Here is a 21278-nt window from a genome sequence, read left to right on the forward strand (position 1 = left end):
CCTCCAATCACCAGCCCCCACGTTTGTGTGGCGGTGGTAGGGGTGGTGATTGGAGGGGGTCTCAATCACTTCCCCAGATGGTCCGCTTAATGGAGGACAAGTGGCCAAGTCTGAAGGAATGTCCACCAGTTGAAAGTGGGTTCTCTGCATGTGGGTCACCTACAAGTGATGGGGGCAGTTTTTAGCACTAGTCATGGAGTTAGTGGGCACACTTTCAGGAGGAAGCACAAGACAAAACAAAAGCCTTGCTCTGTCGATAAAAGTTTCAAATAGTTGGTGGTCATGAAATAAACAGAAGAAAAGGGAGATAGACAGATAGAAGTGGATGTTTAGCACACTTGGAAAGCCTAGAAGGGAGATCGTGGGTTTTGATATCTGTATATTGTTTTTATGGCCCATCATTGCATGATCTCACACATCTACACCATAACTGCTACTGTAACTGCCCCCTAACTTCGAATCTTCAAGTCCCCTCTGCCAAATATTGACTTTTCCCTGTCGACCTTCCTTTTCACCATTGCGGGGTATGTCCCTCATCATTATGAGACAAAAATCGATAGAATATTGTCCACTAAACACAACCATAATCCTTGCAAACTGGGCCATTGAACCACAACACTTGGCCACTCACTGTAACTGCCCCCTGACTTTGAATCATCAAACTCTGCTAAATATTGAATTTTCCCTGTAATTTAATCAATATATTCAATGTCGGTAAACTTGTTAATATTTGAAATAACCTTTTTCTAGATTATAATGACTTAAACACAATTGTTGTCCTACATTTTACGTAACCACAATACACAACTTATTTATATCGAAAACAAAATATACATCTCAGGTTTATAATCATAAAAATGGAAACTACTTTTTTTTTAAAAAAAAAGTTCACTCATATTTTCAGCTAAATTATGATTGGTTATTTTTAAAAAATTCCTCTTTGCACCTATTTTTCCCACATCCTACCAACAGCTGCTCCATTCAATTGAGGACACATGGCAAGTCTACCTGAAGACAAGGGTTATCAACTAACATTGAATCTTGCATGCCACCTGACTTACATGGTGGAGCAGTTACTGGCAGTGCTCATGGATTTAATGGCTAGCATCCAAGAGGAAACATGAACGAATTAGGAGTCTGTATTTGTCGAGGAAATGCTAAAAAGACTTGGGCACAGGTGACAACTTCAATGATATGCACTTCGACAGGTACACGTGAAGGTTTTATATGGTTTCAAGACCTGGAAATGACCGTGTAGTTACAGAAGTTGCACAGAAGCAGTTGCAGATTCAGGAGATCATGGGGTCGTGGGAAATAAGAGCTATAAATGGCAGAAGGTTTGTAAAGAGAGAGGACATGAACAACAACACAACAACTTACTTTTTACATTGTAACTTATGAGTAGTTTTTTCCGTTCTCATTTGTACTTTGTCACTGGGTGAACTTTGGTGATTTTAACCTCAAATCAGCAAAGGTTTATCTTCTACGATTTGTTACCATCAGCTCATATCATAAAGTTCATTTTACTTGTTTACTTTGTTACCATCAGTTCATCGAAAGAAGTCTTCATCCTTTTCAGGCATTCAAACCAATACCACAATTACTTGATTTTCTTCTTTAACTTGTCAACTTTAAATTACTGCTTGGTTGTTGTCGATATAGCTGCACCATAATTTTACTAACAATAAACCTATTACTTTCATAGTTAACATGAAATAATTTCACAACTCCTGTTCGTAACTCGTAATTCATATAGCAATCGGCATAGAGATAAAGTAAACGAGTTCATTGGGTTACTTTCTCCAAGTAACACCCAAAATTAACTGCCACTTGGATTATATACAAAATGCATGTGCTGGGATGTAATTTTGCAAAATCACATGGACAAAATTCGTATTTTACTCGAAATATAATACTAATTTACCGAAACAAGTCATAACAAATCAATACGAAGCCAAACACATCGTTAGTTAATAAACCACACCGCAACAAACCCTTTAGTTAGATCCAACCAAATATGGAACAGAAACAAGCAACCCGCAATAGGAATCTTGGAATACAGACATAAACCAATTTCCAACCCAAAACAATACACAGACAACCCATATATATCTCACCTTCAATTACTTTTCAAAATGACAAGTCACTGTAAACACAAATGACAACATCACTTTAAACAATATGGGAAATTTACAACTCGTGGCCTTGTACATAAGTAACGTTGTGTCATTTCCTGGCATTGTATGTAACCAATTATTTACACATTACGTACAGCAATCCGTGCAAAATGAAAACTACATACATATCTACCCTGTTCTTCGCAATGATGTGTTTTCAATAACTAGTACTGTCTACCTAATAAATTAAGGGAATAAGTAAATCATACAAATTATACAATTACCTGATTCACCTCATCAATTGTGGTCGAATCATTTTTTCACACTACTGCTTCGACATTACTGTATTGGCCCACAGGCTATTTGGAATCAGGAGAAACATCGAAAAATAGTCGTCATTGCTTAATGTGTGGTGTACTTGGATCCACCAACCCAGTTTTGCAACGAATGGGCAATGACTCTACATTGTACTCACGGTCAGTGATGTGGGTTGTATCTGCATCTGAGTTACTACCCACTGTTCGGCTAAATCGAACCTTAGGACACGTTCGCTTTGTGTGCCTAATGCATTTGCAATTCCCACATTTTCTTGGTCTTTGACAGTTGGACGAGGTCCGCCCGGGTTCCCTTTTGTCTTCACAAGATCAAGATCTTCTACTTCAAATTTTCGTGGGATTGAATGTTTCCCTTTGTCTCCATCCCCATCGTTTAGATTCCTCTCATATAACTCATTCATTCGGCTTGTCATCGGAAGACATGCATCCCTAGCCTTTTTGAAACCTTCCGTTGATTGAGAGGCATAGAAACACATTTCATTGTAGGAAGAACTCAATATCCCATATCGGGCCGTCGATGTTGTAGTGCTATCAATTGAGGGTTGAGGCCATTATTGGCCATCCTTGCTTGCAGCTCTTGTCCATCTATGCAGCACACAAGTTGGGAGAATTTACGTTAAATTTTCGGCTTTCATAATACATATCATGTGACAGCAAGGTAGCTCCAACGACTTAAAATTCATACAAGAACATCTCATTGCGGCATCTACTGGATTTTGTGTTACTATCAATGATCTATCATTCACCTTATACTTATGAATATAGTAGCATTTTTGACCATCCGGCAAAGGGAACACGTCATTGACATTCAACTTCCCCTCTTCTAAGATTTCATCACGGAACATTCTAAATATATTTCGGGTGAATAGCTCAGCTCCATGTCTCTCTATATCTTGTAATGGAGTAACCAATACCGGTAAAGTGTTATTTGTTTCAGCATCATCTCCAGCCTCGTTATACCTTATCCTTGCAAGAGCCCGATCATAGTACCTAACAAATTCATATAACTTCAATTTGTGTCAGAGGAAGGGATTGAAATAAGCATTCATACTCTCCGAGTGCTGAGTGCTCTTCATCCCAGCAAAGAAATGTCCACGCATATATGCCTCAGCCCACATATGACGCTTCTCATATGTCTCCAACACCCAGCTGTTGGTTTGAAGTCCAAATTTTTCGACCATTCTCGTTCAGCCATGCTCAAACTTTGCCTCATCTGTTTCCATGTCCATGCACTGCTTAAAAGCATATGCAAAGCCACTTTTGTGAACAATTGAAACAACATTTTCCCCAAGATGCCAATTACATAATTGATGTCTTGTGTTTGGAAATACTCTTCTGATTGCCTCTCGCATCGCCTTATCCCTATCTGTCAGTATGGACACAGGTGCTTTATTGCCCATCGCCTCCATAAATGTTTTCAAAACCCATGTGTATGTATCAATTGTCTCATTAGCTAGAAAAACACATGCAAATATCGCGGTCCTAAAGTGGTTAGTCAAACCAGCCAACATGACAAAAGGTTTCTTGTACGCATTGGTTCTTTAAGTTGAGTCAAATATCAACACATCACCAAACTTTGTGTAGTCAACCCGTGATTTCGAATCTTCCCAGAATAGATTTTGTAACTTGCTATCCTTACACACATCCTCAACTTCTGCTCTACGTTCGGCTTGAATATTGTTGTGCAGATCCGTATGGATGAAACCAACATTCTCATAAGACCCGGATTGATTTACCATATAGTCTATGATTTGGCTAGCCTTCACACCGACGTTGCGCATAGCCATTGCTTGAGCTTTGTCAGCGCTGTTTAAACCGCGATGTGATCTCAGATACATCACACAGTGTTGTTCCGCCAATTCATGGTTGTGGTCTGAGATGAAGTGAGTCACAACATACTTTCCCCCTTCCCCAGCATCTGCATTGTACCGTATGCAAAATTGGGCTTTGCAACCTACTCTTATTAGTGCCTTGGGAGCTCTACTCTTCTCAGCAACACGGTCCAAGTATTTTGGTAATCTCTAACCTTCTCTTGAACACAACCACAGCCTACTAACAACCTTTCCCTCTTTATTTGTGTTAAATTTGGATTTTCGTATACTAAATCCCTTGGCTTTAGCATACGCATTGTAGAAAGCTTCTCCATCTTTGATCAAATCAAATTTCTGTTCCAGAATAGCACGTTCAACATCACCAACCATGTCATTGTGATGAGCATCGTCAACCATTTCTTGTTTCACATCGGCTCCGCCATCTTCAACGTTCATGTTGGTTGCTTCTTCATTGCTCGAACCAGCTTCGTAACCATGATAAGGTTCTGCCCAACTTTCATTGATCAAACGAATGTCATCTGCTTCATTTGGAATGTCATAATCATCACCTTCCCTTTTTACTTCCGCTGGGGCCATACTACATCTGACATTAGTACAAATAATTACTTGATGACTGAAAAATGTTAACACAAACACAAACATCACATTTTCACATGGTTTAATTGTTTGTGCAAACACAAACACTCGCTTGAGAAAGAGAAATGTTAGTTGCCAATTGAGGGGTTTCCGTTTAAGCGAAGCGTAGGGCGGTTGAAGTTAGGATGGGGGTTTAATTGAGGAAAAATAGCTGAAGTGAAGAGGCCAGAGAGAAAGAGAGACAAAGAGAGGGAGACAGCTCTATACCTCATATCTAGTTGGAGAAAACGCCTTTACTTTAGCAATGGAACCAACACAACCTTGTAGTTCTGTTGTTGTTGGAAATCGCCCGTTATACTGTTTCCTACAGAGCTTCATCAATGGAACCCAGCAGGGGCTTCTCGCTGTTAATGGAAATCAAGAGTTACATTGACTTAACCTTACACAGAGAGGAGAACAGAGAGAGATAGAGACGAAATAGAGAGAGTGGGTGAGATGCAATCATGCAAATACAAGCATTAACTGGTTGCCCCAGTTTCAACTTTTTCATGATTAAACAATTTAATAGTCTTGATCAATTATTATAATTTAGCGACTAAAACTTAAATTGTATTTGATGTGCAATCTTAATGCTGTGTTTGGTTGAGGGATTTGGGGAGAGACTTAGAAAGAGAAAGGGAAAAGATGTGTGAAACTATGTGAAATATAGTATATTTTATTTATATTTCACCTACTTTTTTTATTTTTTTTCTAAATTCTTTTTTAAATCTCCCAACTAAACACGCCATAAAGAGGTTCCACACTTAAACAGCGACGTGAAACATTAAAATGAAATGCATAGAACGCAATCATTTATTTTAATAATTTAATTTTCAACCTGTGTAACGGTTACCAAAAAGACCACAAAAGAAACCAGTCGAGGGGTCCCAAGTCAGTCGGCCTCTTGCTCTTCTCTTCTCCTCCCTCTTCTCTTCTGCCATAGCCGAAGCGTCAGCCGTTGCCGAAGATCTTTTCAGTAGCTCAGGTTTGTTTCTAACTCTAAACTTCATTTACATTAGGGCTTTTGATTTTAAAACCCTAACCCTTATTGAATATCTTATATTAAGTTTGGTTCTCAATCAAAATTAACATCTGTAGCCAATTGCTGTGCCACTTTGATTTCAAAACTCTAACTATGAAGAATGAATATCTGATATTAATTTTATTTTCTCAGCTTTTTCCTTCAAAAAAATTCGAAATTTTTAATCCAATTATTGCTCTTTTTCTATCTCTCTTTGATTCCATCTATAATCAGCAATGTCATTGACCACATTCCAAAATCATCCTCTGTTTCTTTTGTCTCTTTTTTCTGGAAATTTATTAGCTCTCTGTTTTTGTTTTTTTTACATTTTAATTTTTTTGAAAATACAAAATTTCTTTGTTATCTGTAAATTGGGTAACACTCATGTCTCTCTTGATTATTATTAAGAGAGAGAGAGAGAGAGAGAGAGAGAGAGAGAGTGCAACACTGCAGAGACTTCTTGATTTATTATTCTCTCCCCAAGTTTGGTTGACCAGTGCCGGGGTTTAGCCGGTTTTGAGAGAATCAAATCAATTAGGTCTAGAGACAGATTAACAATAAAGGTTGACCAATCTTATAGAAAATACAGATTAACAATTTCTTTAATAACAGATCCCACAGTCTAATTGTATATGGCTGAAGATTATTTTCTATGATTAGTTAGTTCTGTGTCCCTGGAGAGCTTGCTTGTTAATGGTTATCAATACATTTGTGAGTGTGTTTATACACTTTTACATATCGAATGGGGTGAATGAAAGTTGGGTCTCATGATATTTACTAAGAGTTTGACAGTTAAAAGGTCGCTTTCATCACATTTATAGAATTAGCTTCATAGCGATGTATGTGTGTCCTAATCTTCATGGTTAAAGAATAATTTACTTGGTTTATTGGTATATTTTAAGGTTTGTTTTATAACATTTTCTATTGGTTTTTGTTCACTATTTGACGAGAGATTAATCTATAAAGATGATCCAAAAGGAAGGCTTTTGCAGATTCCATAAGGTATAAGAGATTTTAAAAGAAAAAACATTATGAGACTCAAAACCAATCATTTATTTTGAGTAACAGATGCGGATTAAATTCTTGGTGCAAATGCTAATATTCGTTTGGTTTATCCGTTTCTTTGTACTGCCAACTAAATATTTGCAATTGAAGCTTGCAATTGATGTAATGTTACAAGTCACTCTATTATTTGTATGACTCTTAATATAGGTGCCGTTTATTTTGGAGTGAGTAATATTTACATTGTTACCTACTAAGTTTTCAGTTAACTAGTGATGTAGCTACCTGTACTAAATCTAGTATTTTACACTCTACAGTCACTGGCATAGCATGTGAACACAGTTAATGCTTACTTTTTTGATCTATTTAGCTTCTATGTATTATTTCTCAAATAGTTCACATTGTGGCACCAAGTATATTATTTGGCAATATTCTTTTGCGTTAAAGTTGTTTACAATTGTAATTTTATTGATCTCCTAAAATTTAAGTGTAGTGGCCAGGGTCACAAGATTCTATAATCCATATAAGAATGAATTGCTACATGTTGGTCATCCTCTTGGATATACTGCTATAGATATTCTTGCTAGATTCAAATGCATGCAGGGTTTTAATGTTTTGCACCCGATGGGATGGGATGCGTTTGGATTAGGATTTATGGATACACATCGTCATTTCAAAAAAATAAAGAAATAAAATAAAAAATCTATACAAATAAAACCAACACTAATTTTAATTGAATAATGTGTAAAAGAAAGTTAATATTTGGTTTGGAATTTTCAAAGGCAGTTTTTTGAGTTTTTAATTTGTATATTGAGACCTTTTGATTGTTCCTTGTTGCTTGTTTGTTTGCCTGTATTATTTTTGGAGAAGCTCAGTTGTCTCCAATCTTCTCTTCCAAACTAACCAGCCCAAGAACTACTCCCTGGGGGGAATAAACTTTACCTATACCAATTTACTGGTTAAGAATGGTGGGCCAGAACTTGCTTGGATGAATTTATATGTTGATGCCACCGTGAACACACCTGTGCTTGAGGCTGCCCAAAATAGACTATCAACTGATCTGGCCTAGTTACAGGAGCTGATGCTAACAAAGTTTTGATCCTTAAAACCTCCACCTTTTTCCAATCATAAAGCTACCTTCTAAATTGAAACTCCTAATCACCTGCACTTTATTTAATCATTGACATTGAGTTCAAGGACACCCCTTTATCCACAACCAATCTATATAGAATAGGAAACTCTTCTTTCAGGCTCCTGTTAACACACCATCAGCCAGACGAGAATTTTTTTCTATGGCCATCCCCAACTCTTATTTGACAATTATCTAAGTACAACCTCAGTAGGATATTACTCTGGTTTGCAATGGACACAATGTCATTCCACACTTTGGAGAAATTGTTTGTAACGTCTATATTTGGCATCCAACTACCCACCTCCAATTTGTATTTGCTGCAAATAATTCTTCTCCATAGTGCATCTTTCTCTACACCAAACCTCCACCACCATTTAATCAATAAGCATGTGTTAACTTCTTTCATTCTCCTTATCCCCAAACCCCCTTGTTCCATACTTTTTGCAACTTCCTTCCATTTAACCAAATGTACTTTCTTCTTCGACTCTGAGCCACCCCACAGAAATGTAGCTTGTAGCTTCTCTATTTCTTTAGCAACCCCCCATTAGGCATTTTAAAAATAGACAAATAATAAGCAGGTAAAGAAGAAGTTACAGATTTAATTAGTGTAAGCCTCCTAGCTAATGAGGTCAGCCTTCTTTTCCATCCAGCTAATTTGCTTCTAATCTTCTCCAACACAGGTGTCCAAGTGGCTTTTCTGCTTGGATTAGCCCCTAGAGGTAACCCCAGATACTGTAGGGGCATATTCTTCACTTTTTAATTCAATAATTAAGCAAAATCATTGAAGGAATCCTCTGCTACACCCACTCCACAAACTACGCTTTTGTTGTAGTTTATTTTCAGCCCAGACAATACTTCAAAGCATCTTAAAATCCTCTTTAAATTGCTAACTTCCATCACTTTAGATTCACAAAAGAAAAGTGGGTCATCTGCAAATTGTAAGTGGGTAAGTGCAACATCATTAGATCCAATTTTCACCCCCTTAATTAAATCCTGGTTATGAGTCCTTGACAGTAATACACTTAACCCTTCAACTACAATGTTAAATAAGAAGGGAGATAGGGGATCCCCTTGTCTTAGGCCCCTTTACGGACTAAATTCCTCTGTTGGAGATCCATTAACAAGCACAGATAATCTTGCAGTAGTTACACATTCCTTCATCCAGTCTACCCATTTTGATCCGAAGCCAAACTTTGAAAGCATTGAGAATAGGAAATCCCAATTAACTGAGTCGTAGTTGTTAACCAGTTAGCTAGAAAAAGGAAAAAAACTAATAGTAAATGAGAAAGACATGTCGACAAAGTAATTATGTAGTCTAATCAAATATATAAATATTTGGTGCCTCTTCAATGTTGGAGGCCTTAGATAAGTGTCTTAATGGCCTATCAGTCAAGTTGTTACTGATTAAACACATTGCATTTGCAGAGTTGACTTTTTTTTTTTTCTTCCTATTCTTGATTGATTCTTTTTGTTATTCAATTTGTAAATACATTTGAAGGCTTTTTGGACTAAAAATAGTCTCTGTTCTTCTAACTTTGAATGTACTATTTTTTTTTCTTGGAAATTATATTAAATAATTGTTGTTGTTTATTGCTTTTTCTACAAGAGCATGAAGATACTTGAAACAGAGTAATGCCTTTAAAAAATTATTGTTCTTCTGTTTTTGGGGTCTTTGATTTATTGATTCATTCAAAACTAGAGTTTATATGGGTTTATGTGTGGTATGTATGGGTCATGCTACTACACCCCTTTTGGGATGTGTACCGTATGCAAGTTATAATATTTGTGATATTGATTACCACAAATGTTGTAACTAAATATGAGTTATAAGTAAAGAAAAAAATATGACACGATTATATGAAAGAATAGGGGCATTGCTCAAGTGTGAGCATGAAGGTTTGAGTCTTCTTCCAATCCATACACATCCCAAAATCCTCAATTATTGGGACCAACACTGGGTAATGTTCTTTAGACTCTTATGAAACAATCAATCTGAGTACCTCCCAAATTCATAAATTCAGTAGTTCCTTAAACAAAATTGAAAAGATTTGTATTCTGAAAGATAAATCCAAAACTATTCACTATCCAATCGAATTATGATATACTGTGAACAGAGATTTATGAAACTGATGAGAAGACCATGTGATAGGGGTTTGTTAAAAAATAAAAATTAAAAAAATAAAACAGAGTTGCAATGTATATGTATAATTTAATATGTAGTCAGAAACTAAGAGGGAAATAGGCATCTTTCACTACAAAAAAACCAAGATTTAGTAGCGGCCAAAACTGTCGCTAAAAGCAGGAAAAAGCGTCGCTAAAAACTAAAACACCTTTACCCGCGTTTGCAATAGTGGCGGCCAAACCGCCGCAATAGTGGCGGCCAAACCGCCGCAATAGCCCCATCGGCATATCCTTATAGTGACGTTTTTCGCAAACGCTGGTATAGTTATTTTTATTGCGACGGTTGATGTAGTGGCAGTTACAAATGTCGCTATATCTTGAATTTACCAATTACTTGCTAACTTTATAGCGACGGGTCGACTGCTGCTATATCCTTCACTTTTGCGACATTTTGTAAACCGCTGCTATATTTTGACTTTATTCCATCAGTTTTACACTGTCGCTATAACCATATAATTCGTTTCGAATTTTATTTACAGCGACGGTTATTAACCACTGTTGTAGGCTATATATATATATATATATTTTTTTTTTTTTGGGGTGGGGGGGATGAATAAAGTCATAAATAAAACGACAAAAAACTACAAGATACAAGGGGTATACCCTTAGGAGCAAACCAACTATACAAAGACACATAAACCAAAAAACAAAAACAAAAAATCTACACAACAAAAACCATCCTGTTCACACACCACATAAGCAAAGAGCAAATGAGGGCAAGAACAAGGCAAACAATTCCAAAAAAAAACCTAAGATCAACATAACCTGATTACATTGAAAAGATCCAAACAAGAAAAGGAACTAGAAACAAAACCCAAAAGGCCATATTACAGGGACAATTTGATTACAAAATGATCAAAACAGACATCATAGCCCTGCTCACATTATATATCTATAACAACACTATTTTATTCTAATGGCTCAATGCTCAATAATTGTAAAAGGTAAAAGAGTCTGCATTTTCATAATCCCAAAATATCCAAAACACCTTAATTAAAAGGTTCATTACATAAGCCTGTAATACAAAAAGATCCAATGTTTCTAGCAAACTAATAGCCCACACCATAATCCAAAAGAAAAACTTGTCACATAACAATAGTACTCAAAAGTATTACTCGTGACACCATTTTATAAAGATCTCCATGAAAAATGTTCAAATCGAGAAATGACGTCCATTGTTTGATACTTCATATTATCTTATTTCCTGCAATAAAAATAATTGAATGAGTATAAGTATCATTTTCAATTTTAAAATCTATAAAGAAAATTTAGACAACAAATAATTCTCGACAAGTCTTATTTTATTTTATTTTGGTAAGTATATGGTTTACATATAAAAAAATAAAGATTACAATGAAGTTGAAGATCATCAAGCCAAACATTAGTAGCAGCCACCAAATCAAGCAACCACTAGCAACATCTAAGGGTCTATTTTTAATTGTATATTACAGTTTGATACGTTGCTGATATTCAAATTTGTTCGATTTTTGCCCAATTCTCTATTTCATTGGTTTGTTTGGTATTTTTACGGATGCCAATAAAGGAAGCAAAGTAGAGAAGTCAACCTATCAAACCCCAATTTCGTCCAAACTAACTAACTAACAATTTATTGGTAAAGAAGTCATTAACAGTGGTTCTAAATTTGTGTCAATGTATGTGTATTGTAATGATGATTTACCTCGATTAGAAGGTTGCATTTCATGACTCCGAAAAGTGGATCTTTGATGTGTTCGTGGAGAAGCTTGGTCCGGAATGCCACTACATCCATCTGTCGCCTAATTTATACAATAAAATTTACATAAGTATGCATAAATTTAGAAAATGATAACATATGATAAATACATCATATAAAAGAATATGTTATATGTAGTTATACCTGCAAACCACTAGAACTATGTCTCTGACTCATCAAAAATGCTACTTGCTCTTTTAAAGAGTTTATTACAGCATCTTGAGCTTGCAACTGAATACCTTGAGTTTGTAACTGATCACCTTGAGTTTTTAGTTGTTCCTTCAACTCAATTATAGTGTCTTTGTCTCTCATTCTCTCTTCATCAGAAACCATTCTTAAGTGGTCAAAATTATTGCACATGAAGCCATGCTTGGAAGGAGTAGGCCCAAATCCTAAACCTCGAACACGACCATGATGCTCTTTACCCATCACTTGAGAATAAATATCATTTGGTGACCAAGATATACGTCCACCAACATTTCCTTCAGAGCTGCTTGGTTGTGAGCTCATCAAAGCTTCTAGTTTTTCCTGTAGCATAAATGGGGGGAAAAAATAAGACGACAAAAAGCAAGAGTGATTGTTTGCCACAAACACATTAGAATTTTGAAAATGTAACTTATTAAATGGGCATACAATTTTTGTAGCTGCTGCTTCATTGACTGGTGTCCCATCTTTCCTTTTGTGAAGCGGTATATATAATTTTGCTCGATCTAGTGCAATCTTATCTTTTTGCTCCTATGTAACAATCATATCGTTTGAGAATAAATTCATAATATAATGCACTAACCAAATTCAAAATATAAAAGAAGGAATGAAGTTCGAAATACCATATCATATGCATGTTGTGCATAAGTTTTAGATCCTCCCGTATGTGCACTTGTTTGCTCTCGCCTGCTTTCCTTATTGGTTGCACTAAGTTCCTTCACTCATAAATGCATAACAATATGTTAAAAAAAAATGATATAATGACATTGTATTATTTGATAGAAAACATACATCTATGCATACCTGTCCTTCCTTTGAAAACCAATACGCGACAAGGTCAGCATAGTGCTCACGGTTAACTGTTAAAGGTGCAGTAGCTACTATCTGTGCTGCTGTCTTTGTCTCATCATAGTACTTTGCTTTTAAACTACATTTCCAATTTCTCCATTTCTCTCCCATTGACTTCAATGTTCGATGCCTAATCATATCCCTTCTCTCATCTTGAGGAATGGCAAACTTGGACTACAATTGTATGGTTTTTCATGTTATGAACATTCTTAAAATTATCAATACAATAATATTAACTAAATTTGTGCATTTCTTTGCCTAATTCTCATATTTTTACATGGAGATAATGAACCACACTAATTTCATACTTCTTACTTCTAGACGACACCTATATCCTAATATAGGAAAGGAACTTTCAGACAATCCTATCAACAATTTTCTTTACCACTGTAGTAGAATTATCACAAAATACTTGTAGTTAGAAAATTACCTCGATAATATTCCAACAATCTTCTTTATACTGATCTGGCACTTCATGCCAATTCTTGTACTTAATTGGGCATAAGTGTGGCTTCCTAGCAATGGTGCCTATGAAGCGACTGAATATACCACCCTCTGTAGAAACAGCCTGCAAATCCTTGTTGAAAGTGAGCATAATGCGTTCTTCTGGAGTCAAATTCCACACTTCAACCATACGTGTAATTCCCCGTGTGTTTCGCTTGGTCGATTCATCTATTACAATACAACAATGATATATATCATGGAAGTTAAGGGTGACTTGTAATTTGTACCTCAACTAAAAATCTAATAATACCTGTACGTTGCATTTCTTCTTCCCTTAACCAGTCCTCATCTAAATCATCTTCAAACTGAGGGTTAACCTCTGATTCTTGAGGTTGAGGATGTGGAACATGTGATGGAGCATGTGAGGAGGGATGTGACCAACTAGGTTGTGAAGAGCCATTTGATCGACTAGGCTGTGAAGTTTCATTTGGCCGATTAAGCTGTAAAGAGGCATTTGAACGACTAGGTTGTGAAGTTCTATTTGGCCAGTCCATCTGTGGAGAGCCAATTGAGTGACTAGGTTGTGAAGTTCCACTTGGTGCGTTAAGCTGTGAAGGGTTATTTGGTTGGCTAGGCTGTGAAGAGTTATTTGACTGGCTAGGTTGTGCAGAGCCATTTGATCGCTTATTTTGGGACTCCTTCTCAAGATTGCAAGTTCTAAATCGTTTCTTTGCCATATCTGCTAGATAAACAATAGATGTAATTAATCAAACACAAAGATATTAATCAAATTAAATGAGCATTTATCATAGTATACTAAAGATATTAGAGAACATAAGCCATAGGAAAAGCTCATATACACCTCGCAAGATTATTTTATTTTTCTACTTCTAAGGAGATTTTATGTACACAATGCATGGAAAGAGGAACAGATCTGTTACAATGGTGGATTGGGTATAAATTTAGAATCTTGGAATGGAAAATATGGGATGTGTTTCCTTTTGCTGCACTGTGGTATTTGTGGAGGGGCAAAATGATTGTAAGTTCATTGGTTCTCAACTAAGGGTGCAGTCTCTAGTAAATGGTGTTTGATTGTCTTGGCACGGTTGTAGGGGTGAAGAAGGTGCAAATCCTGAGTCTGCTCTTGATTTTTTGGCAAAACACTGTCAGTGGGCTGTGGTGACATTAGGCCCTAATGGATGCATTGCAAAACATGGAAAAGAGGTCAGTGATATGTTATATTTGTGTCCTCTTCCATAGTTTTGGTTATTAGAAATATTAATATATAACCTGGTTATATATATAAAATCTGTGGAACTTTGAAAGGTAACTATTCCATGGAATCTTATAATAATCTCTCTTCCAAAGGCACATGTGTACCCCTTATGGAATGGATATTATAATTGGTATCATCCTAAACATTGTGAGTCTGAATTTGTTATGTAATGATCATGGCAAGTACACAAGATTAACACAAGACATTTATTCTGTTTTAAGTACACAATATGCTCTCTTTTAGTATATAGTAAGTCTACAGACACATATCTAACTACAGAAACAGATCTAAGTACAGAACATTAGCACTAAAAAAGTGCACTTTTATATTTTTTTTACTTTTTGGTAAGTAATGGATAGAATTTCATTACCTCTTTCAGATTGTTCGGGTTCCAGCAATTGGGGAGGCAAAGGCAATAGATGCCACTGGAGCAGAGGACCTGTTTGCAAGTGGGTGTTTTTACAGATTGGTAAAGGGGCTAAACCTAGAGGAATGCTGCAAAGTGGGCTTATGCAATGGTGGCTCTGTTATTCGGGCTCTTGGGGGTGAGGTCACACCACAGAACTGGCAATGGATGCATAAACAAATGCAGACCAAGGGCCTCACTGTCCCCAGTAGTGATGAGTGATATCTCCTGTCAAAGAGGATTTTTTTAGGGTTTGGGTAATCATTATTGCTATTGTTTCATGAGTCAATGTTATTTGGCATTAATGATAGGCCAAATCAATTAACTAACCATGAACTAATCAATATTTTCACAGACCATAAGATTTAAACACTGAAGCCAAGCAAAACTGTACACATTTTGTGCCTTTCTTCACCAATAATACTAACCATTTAGGTTCAAAGTATGAATCAAGGTGTGATCAGTAAGATAGATAAAGAGACATGCATGTGGATAAAGAACATAGCATGACAAGGTTCAACATAAGCAAATATAGCATGACAAGGTTAAACATTAGATGAAAAAATGGTACATTTAAATGAGTTGGTTATTTTCTATGGCACTTGGGTACATTGTCTTTAGCATTGTTTACAAGTTTTTTTATATATATTTCACTACATCTCTTTATGAAGTCCTCTATTGTTGGTTTTGATAAATCCATCACACTTTTATTTATAGATCAAGCATTACTTTTTGTAATTTTTGTTTTGATCTTCTTTTCAAGTAGTTTTAGCTTAATTGTATGAATTATTTTTCAAATGCTCATTCTTCAATGACACTTAGCTATTTATATTTTGCAATTGTTTTGTGTTGTGTTGTCTCTTATTTATTAGGTTTCTTGTATTTGGATCAATTTTTGGTTATACCACCCCAACCCACCCCACCCCACCCCACCATGATCTTCTTTGTTCATTCGGGTAGCGACACAGCTGTGGGACCCCGCAGATGGAATGAGGATGAACATCTCTTGATTGATGATGTTTCTTCCCACCTTGGTTCTCTTTATACCTGGCCTCTGCCAAATGCCTCCTTCTATGCTGTTTTCGATGGTCATGGCGGCTCTGAAGCCGCCACTTATCTCAAGGACAATGCCATGAGATTTTTCTTTGAAGATGTTGATTTGCCTCCTACGGATGATGATGACTCTTTATTTAAAGAGTTTGAGGACTCTCATCGCAGAGCCTTTTTGCGCGCTGACCGTGCCCTGGCTGATGACTCCTCCCTTGTTGCCTCTGACTGTGGCACCACTGCCCTCACTGCCCTAGTAGTTGGCAGGCATCTTCTAGTCGCAAACGCTGGCGACTGTCGTGCTGTTCTCTGTAGGAATGGAGTTGCATTGCAGATTTCTAATGATCACAGGCCTACATATTTGCCTGAACGACAAAGGGTGGAAGAGCTGGGCGAAACCATCAAGTTTGGGTACCTTAATGGTGAACTTGCAGTGACCCGGGCTCTTGGAGATTGGCATCTGAAACGTCCTTTTGGGTCTGCCTCGCCTCTCACTGCGGAGCCAGATATTCACCGAATCCTGTTAACCGAGGAGGATGAGTTTTTGATCTTGGCTTGTGATGGAGTCTGGGATGTTATGTCCAATGAGGAAGCAGTAGACATTGTTCGTAATCAGCTGAGGCAACATCACGACCCGCACCAGTGTGCTAGAGAACTCGTTGATCATGCATCAGGCCTTTATAGCAAAGACAACCTCACAGCCATTGTTGTGTGCTTCAGTAACAGTGGGAATCGCAAGAGGCCTGCCTTTCACACCTACACCGATGTGAGGCAGAAGCGCAAGACTGCTTTTATTTAGGCTTATGTTTGGGACTTGGTTTAGTAAATTTTGGGATTTGTTGTTAGCTGTTTTCAAAGTTGAGAGATACTTTTCATATTGATATTGATTTTGATTTTGATTTTAAGAAATAAAATTTCAAAACCTTGATTGGTCTATTTCCATTGCCTAGATAGATTAAGCATCGTCCTTGCCACCTTATTGTTGCCATCTTTCTCAGCCACACAAAACCAGACCATTGAACATTTTTACATTCATTTAAGCCTAAAACAGAATTGTTTTGATAATTCACAGCTCTTTTAGTTGAATGAACCTCAAACGTCATTGTTTTGATAATTCATGATTGAAAGGTAATGCTTTGTGGAAAATAATATTTGTTCCTTCCGCATCTGGAAGTGAAGTACCATGATTGAAACTTTTAGCTCCTGAAAGAGGGCAGAAGGATTTCCGAGCCCCCACCGTGCATATATCTGTTTCTTGGCTTTGTTAAATCAACCTGGTCTCTTTTATCTGTGGATGCATTAGCTAGCAGTCATAAGTTGGAAGGGATGTGTATCAATCCCAAACATTGGATCATCCCGACTAAGCAACCCTCGTGCCATGCCATGTGATGATTGCTAGTTCTTATGACTTCCTAAGGTGAGAAGGTATCAGTTGTAAATCACGATGGGTTGAATTTTCCAAGTCAAAATGTTAATTAAAAGGAATGAAGTGAAACTTGAGGATAGCACCAAAAATACCACTTTATCTTTTGGCACCACAATTGCTGGTGTTGCAAACCACTACTATTTCTGGACTTTTAGTGACCATTATTCTTCATCACCGTGGCCATCCGCCACTGCAGCAGCCACCAACATCTGTCACTGCCATCCCCACCTCCACTCCCCATCACCTTCATCAGTGCCAGCTCCTTATTGTCATTGCATTGCTTTTCTGCTATCTCTATCAGCACCACTGTCAACTGTCCCTCCATTCTTTCCGCTACTACCTCTATCAACCTTTTGTAATTCTAACTTCTATTTCAATATAAAAGATTATGCTATATTGGATTCAATATAAAAAATTCACTAAATACCAAAAATACAAAAAATACAAAAAAAAAAAAAAACGAAAATTTAATACATTTTTTTTTGTATTTTTGTGTATTTATTAATTTTTTTGAATATTTTTTCACAAATATTTTACTATTTAAATACATTTAAGTAAGGCACATCTAAAAAAATAATAAAATTTTAAAAATATTCACTAAAAACAAAAAAATACGAAACACAAAAAAACTCAATGTTCAGAAAATTGAATTCAGACACTGATATTGTTTTGTGCACTTGATTTGATCCTTTTCTTTCAATATTTTTCTATCTCCACTACAGGAAATATAGGATTTAATGGCGTTTATTTAACGGCGCTTTTTTAAACGTCACTGTTTTTAACATTTAACGACATTTTATAAACGTCGCATTTTATTTTGAATAAAACGGTACCGTTTAGGGAATCCAAGTCGTTTTTTCAACGCCTTCACATGTGTTACAATAATGTTATTCCTCGCTCTCTCTTGGCTCTGTGAGAATCAGAGAACCCTTCTCTCTCTCTCTCTCTCTCTCTTCAAGCCCTCATTTTGAATCTGGGAAACCTTCAGTCTCAGAGAAATCAATCCCTCAAATCTCTCACTCACCCGATCGCTGGCTCTCTCTCTAAACCCTTCACTCTCAGATATTACGATTCAACCTCAAAGTGATTTCGATTTCGAAGTTTTTTCTCTCTCTCTCGATTTGGAACCTCCACCGCCACCACCATCTGCATCGTTGACTAAGGTGAGCACCACTGTATACAATCTCAATTTCGTATTCTCTCTCTCTCACTCAAGCTCTTCCTTCCATCGATTCTTCTCCTAGGGTTTACATATGTTTAAGATTTCAAATCTGAGATTTCTCATTCAAAAATTTATGTTTCAGATCTGAGATTTCTCATTCAAAAATATGTTTGAGATTTGAGATTTCTTATTCAAAAATATATGTTTTAGATCTGAGATTTTTCATTCAAAAATATATATTTATGACTTGAAATTTCTCATTCAAAAATATTTGTTTGAGATTTGAAATTTCTCATTCGAAAGTGTATATTCTTTCCTCATTAAAAATTTTCATTCGAAACAATATCCTTTTAGATATGAGATTTTCATTCTAAAATACATGTTTCAGATCTGACAGTTTTTATTTGTTTGAGATCTGAAAACTCGTTGGGATTTTTTTTGGGTATAGTCTTCTTTTTGATTGTTGATTTTTGAGGGAATTTGATTACTCAATGTTTTGCAAAATTTAGTTCTGATCTTTTTTTCTATTTGTACCATTTGGGAATTTTTTATTTTTTATTTGAGCTAGAGAATTAGCAATTCAAATTATTGTCATCAAAAGAAGTGTTTTTAGGGAAGGAAGGAAAACTTTGTGGATCAAAGACCTGCTAAGGTTTTTTGACCTTACAATTGATTGGTCCAACCTAAGAACATGAACATGATCCAACGAAGAAGTTAATGGATAGTAGATTTCATCTAATACATATATGATTCATTCAAATTATATTAATTGAGTTTTTAAATTGGGTAAATATTAGTCATTGTCTTATGATTTGGCTTTCATTCACTTCTTCATATTTGTATGCATCTAGGAGTTGGTCCTACCATTATGAAAACCTGTGTCCTGGTTTGTGCCTTTTGTTCATTAATTCATCATCTAAGAACGGTGGGTTACGATATTTTGTTATTTTCATCTATTACTGTCAATAAGTTTATCATATTGGTGATTTGAGTGTTTTCCTTTCATATTGTTTTTCTTTTTCCAATGCTTTTTGGGTTAAATTAAATTTCTTTTGCCTCAGGCACCATGGCAATTGAGTACCTCGAGGACAACAAGACTCAGACGGAGATCATTGATATCCTTCACAACACCTATGCTCGGCTAATCCCTTTTGAGCAAAAGGTAGTAACTGACATAAATGCCATTGGATTTGAATAAACTTGTTTGTTCACCATAATCCCGAGCTTTAGGCATTGTCAAGTTTCTCATGCCTAATTTGTAAACACTAATAGGATTAATGAATTCCAATCATCAGCTGATCTCCAAGAAATACAATTATAAATTGTATCTTTCAATTTACAACTGCAAATTACCTTTGTGACTTTATTTTGTTCTTCAATGTGGATTTCATGTCTAAAACTCATTTCTATCTCTAGAACATTTTCTTTCTAGTTGAGGACGGTAAATGATATTGAGTGATAGTTCAAACTCGTAAATTTATCTTATATGTGTCTTGAAGCATAAATATTTCACAATCTATCTCAATGCACATGGATATTTAGTTTTGTTTTTGCCTTTTAGTTCAGTTGGAGATAATTGAGCTGCTTCTGAAAGCATGTGATGCTGTGGAGAACTATGTCAAAAAGGTTAGAAACATTTTAGTAGCTTAAGTAAGATGAACAATCCATTTTGTGACTCCAATTTATGCTCCTCTCTTTTTTTGATTCTGTTATTTCAATTCTTTGGGCAGTGTAAGACTTTGGTTTTCGAATACAGACCGTTCATCTCTGAGGAGAAATGGAGGTTCAACTTCTAGCTTTTATTGGTACTTAGATTCAAGTGGCATCTCTTGTGGTGTATTTTACTTGGAGATACTTTGATGTTTTGTTTATTATCTCCTAGGGAAATCACTGTTACAATTTACATGACTGCTTTTTTTCTTAATAGTTCTAAGCTGAAACAAATCATGTGTTTGGCTCATCACTAGTCCATTCCATGCATTTAATTTTTTATATTCAGTGAATTGATGATTGAGACATAGTTATAAGATTAGTTGTACATAATTATTCATTTCAACCATCTCATTGCTGATCAGTAGATCATTTTATGGACTTTCCTCTTAATTCCAGAAAATTTTAAAATAAGGTTTGTGTAAAACTTTAATTTTAGCATATAGATGAAGACATGTAATTATTTTATTATCAAGTCTTCAATTATGAGAAGATGTATACTTGCAATTCTCAAATCATATATAATAGATGGCCTTTTTATTTATTTATGTTAGTCTGTGAAGGTGGGATTTTTATTCTAAGCCTCTGGTATGATGTACAAGGACTTCACCAGCAAAGCTAGCTAGCACCTTCGATCATTTTCATTTATTTATGTTAGTCTGTGAAGGTGGGATATTTATTCTAAGCCTCTGGTATGATGTACAAGGATTTTTATTTATTTATGTTAGTCTTTGAGCATTTTTATTTTCTGAGGCATCCAACCACAAAAATCCCCTATTTGAATGGT

General features: G+C 36.0%; 2 protein-coding genes, 1 long non-coding RNA gene and 1 pseudogene across 4 annotated transcripts; 2 read left to right on the plus strand and 2 right to left on the minus strand.

The window, feature by feature from the left end:
* Window positions 1-3993: 3993 nt before the first annotated feature.
* LOC114292347 (protein FAR1-RELATED SEQUENCE 5-like) lies at window positions 3994-4680 on the minus strand. The gene is made up of 2 exons (XM_082885498.1): window positions 4479-4680; window positions 3994-4370 (listed from the first exon to the last, which is right to left on the minus strand). Exons 1-2 carry the CDS (start codon window positions 4678-4680, stop codon window positions 3994-3996), a joined length of 579 nt encoding a protein of 192 aa, XP_082741624.1.
* A 6490-nt stretch (window positions 4681-11170) lies between these two features.
* LOC114301796 (uncharacterized) lies at window positions 11171-14304 on the minus strand. The gene is made up of 8 exons (XM_082883465.1): window positions 13775-14304; window positions 13451-13692; window positions 12976-13194; window positions 12795-12887; window positions 12601-12702; window positions 12112-12495; window positions 11914-12010; window positions 11171-11439 (listed from the first exon to the last, which is right to left on the minus strand). The coding sequence occupies exons 1-8, from the start codon at window positions 14199-14201 to the stop codon at window positions 11423-11425; spliced, it is 1581 nt and encodes a 526-aa protein (XP_082739591.1). The 5' UTR covers window positions 14202-14304; the 3' UTR covers window positions 11171-11422.
* A 1412-nt stretch (window positions 14305-15716) lies between these two features.
* LOC114261182 (putative protein phosphatase 2C 47 pseudogene) lies at window positions 15717-17129 on the plus strand (annotated as a pseudogene). The gene has a single exon (XR_014337164.1). The product of XR_014337164.1 is annotated as a putative protein phosphatase 2C 47 pseudogene (transcript).
* A 3144-nt stretch (window positions 17130-20273) lies between these two features.
* LOC145796674 (uncharacterized) lies at window positions 20274-20725 on the plus strand. Its single transcript, XR_014337165.1, has 2 exons — window positions 20274-20407; window positions 20512-20725. It is a non-coding gene; the product is annotated as an uncharacterized LOC145796674 (long non-coding RNA).
* Window positions 20726-21278: the final 553 nt, after the last annotated feature.

The sequence above is a fragment of the Camellia sinensis genome, chromosome 8 (assembly GCF_055761805.1).
Source record: "Camellia sinensis isolate YWXY chromosome 8, ASM5576180v1, whole genome shotgun sequence".
Classification (NCBI taxonomy): Eukaryota; Viridiplantae; Streptophyta; class Magnoliopsida; order Ericales; family Theaceae; genus Camellia; species Camellia sinensis.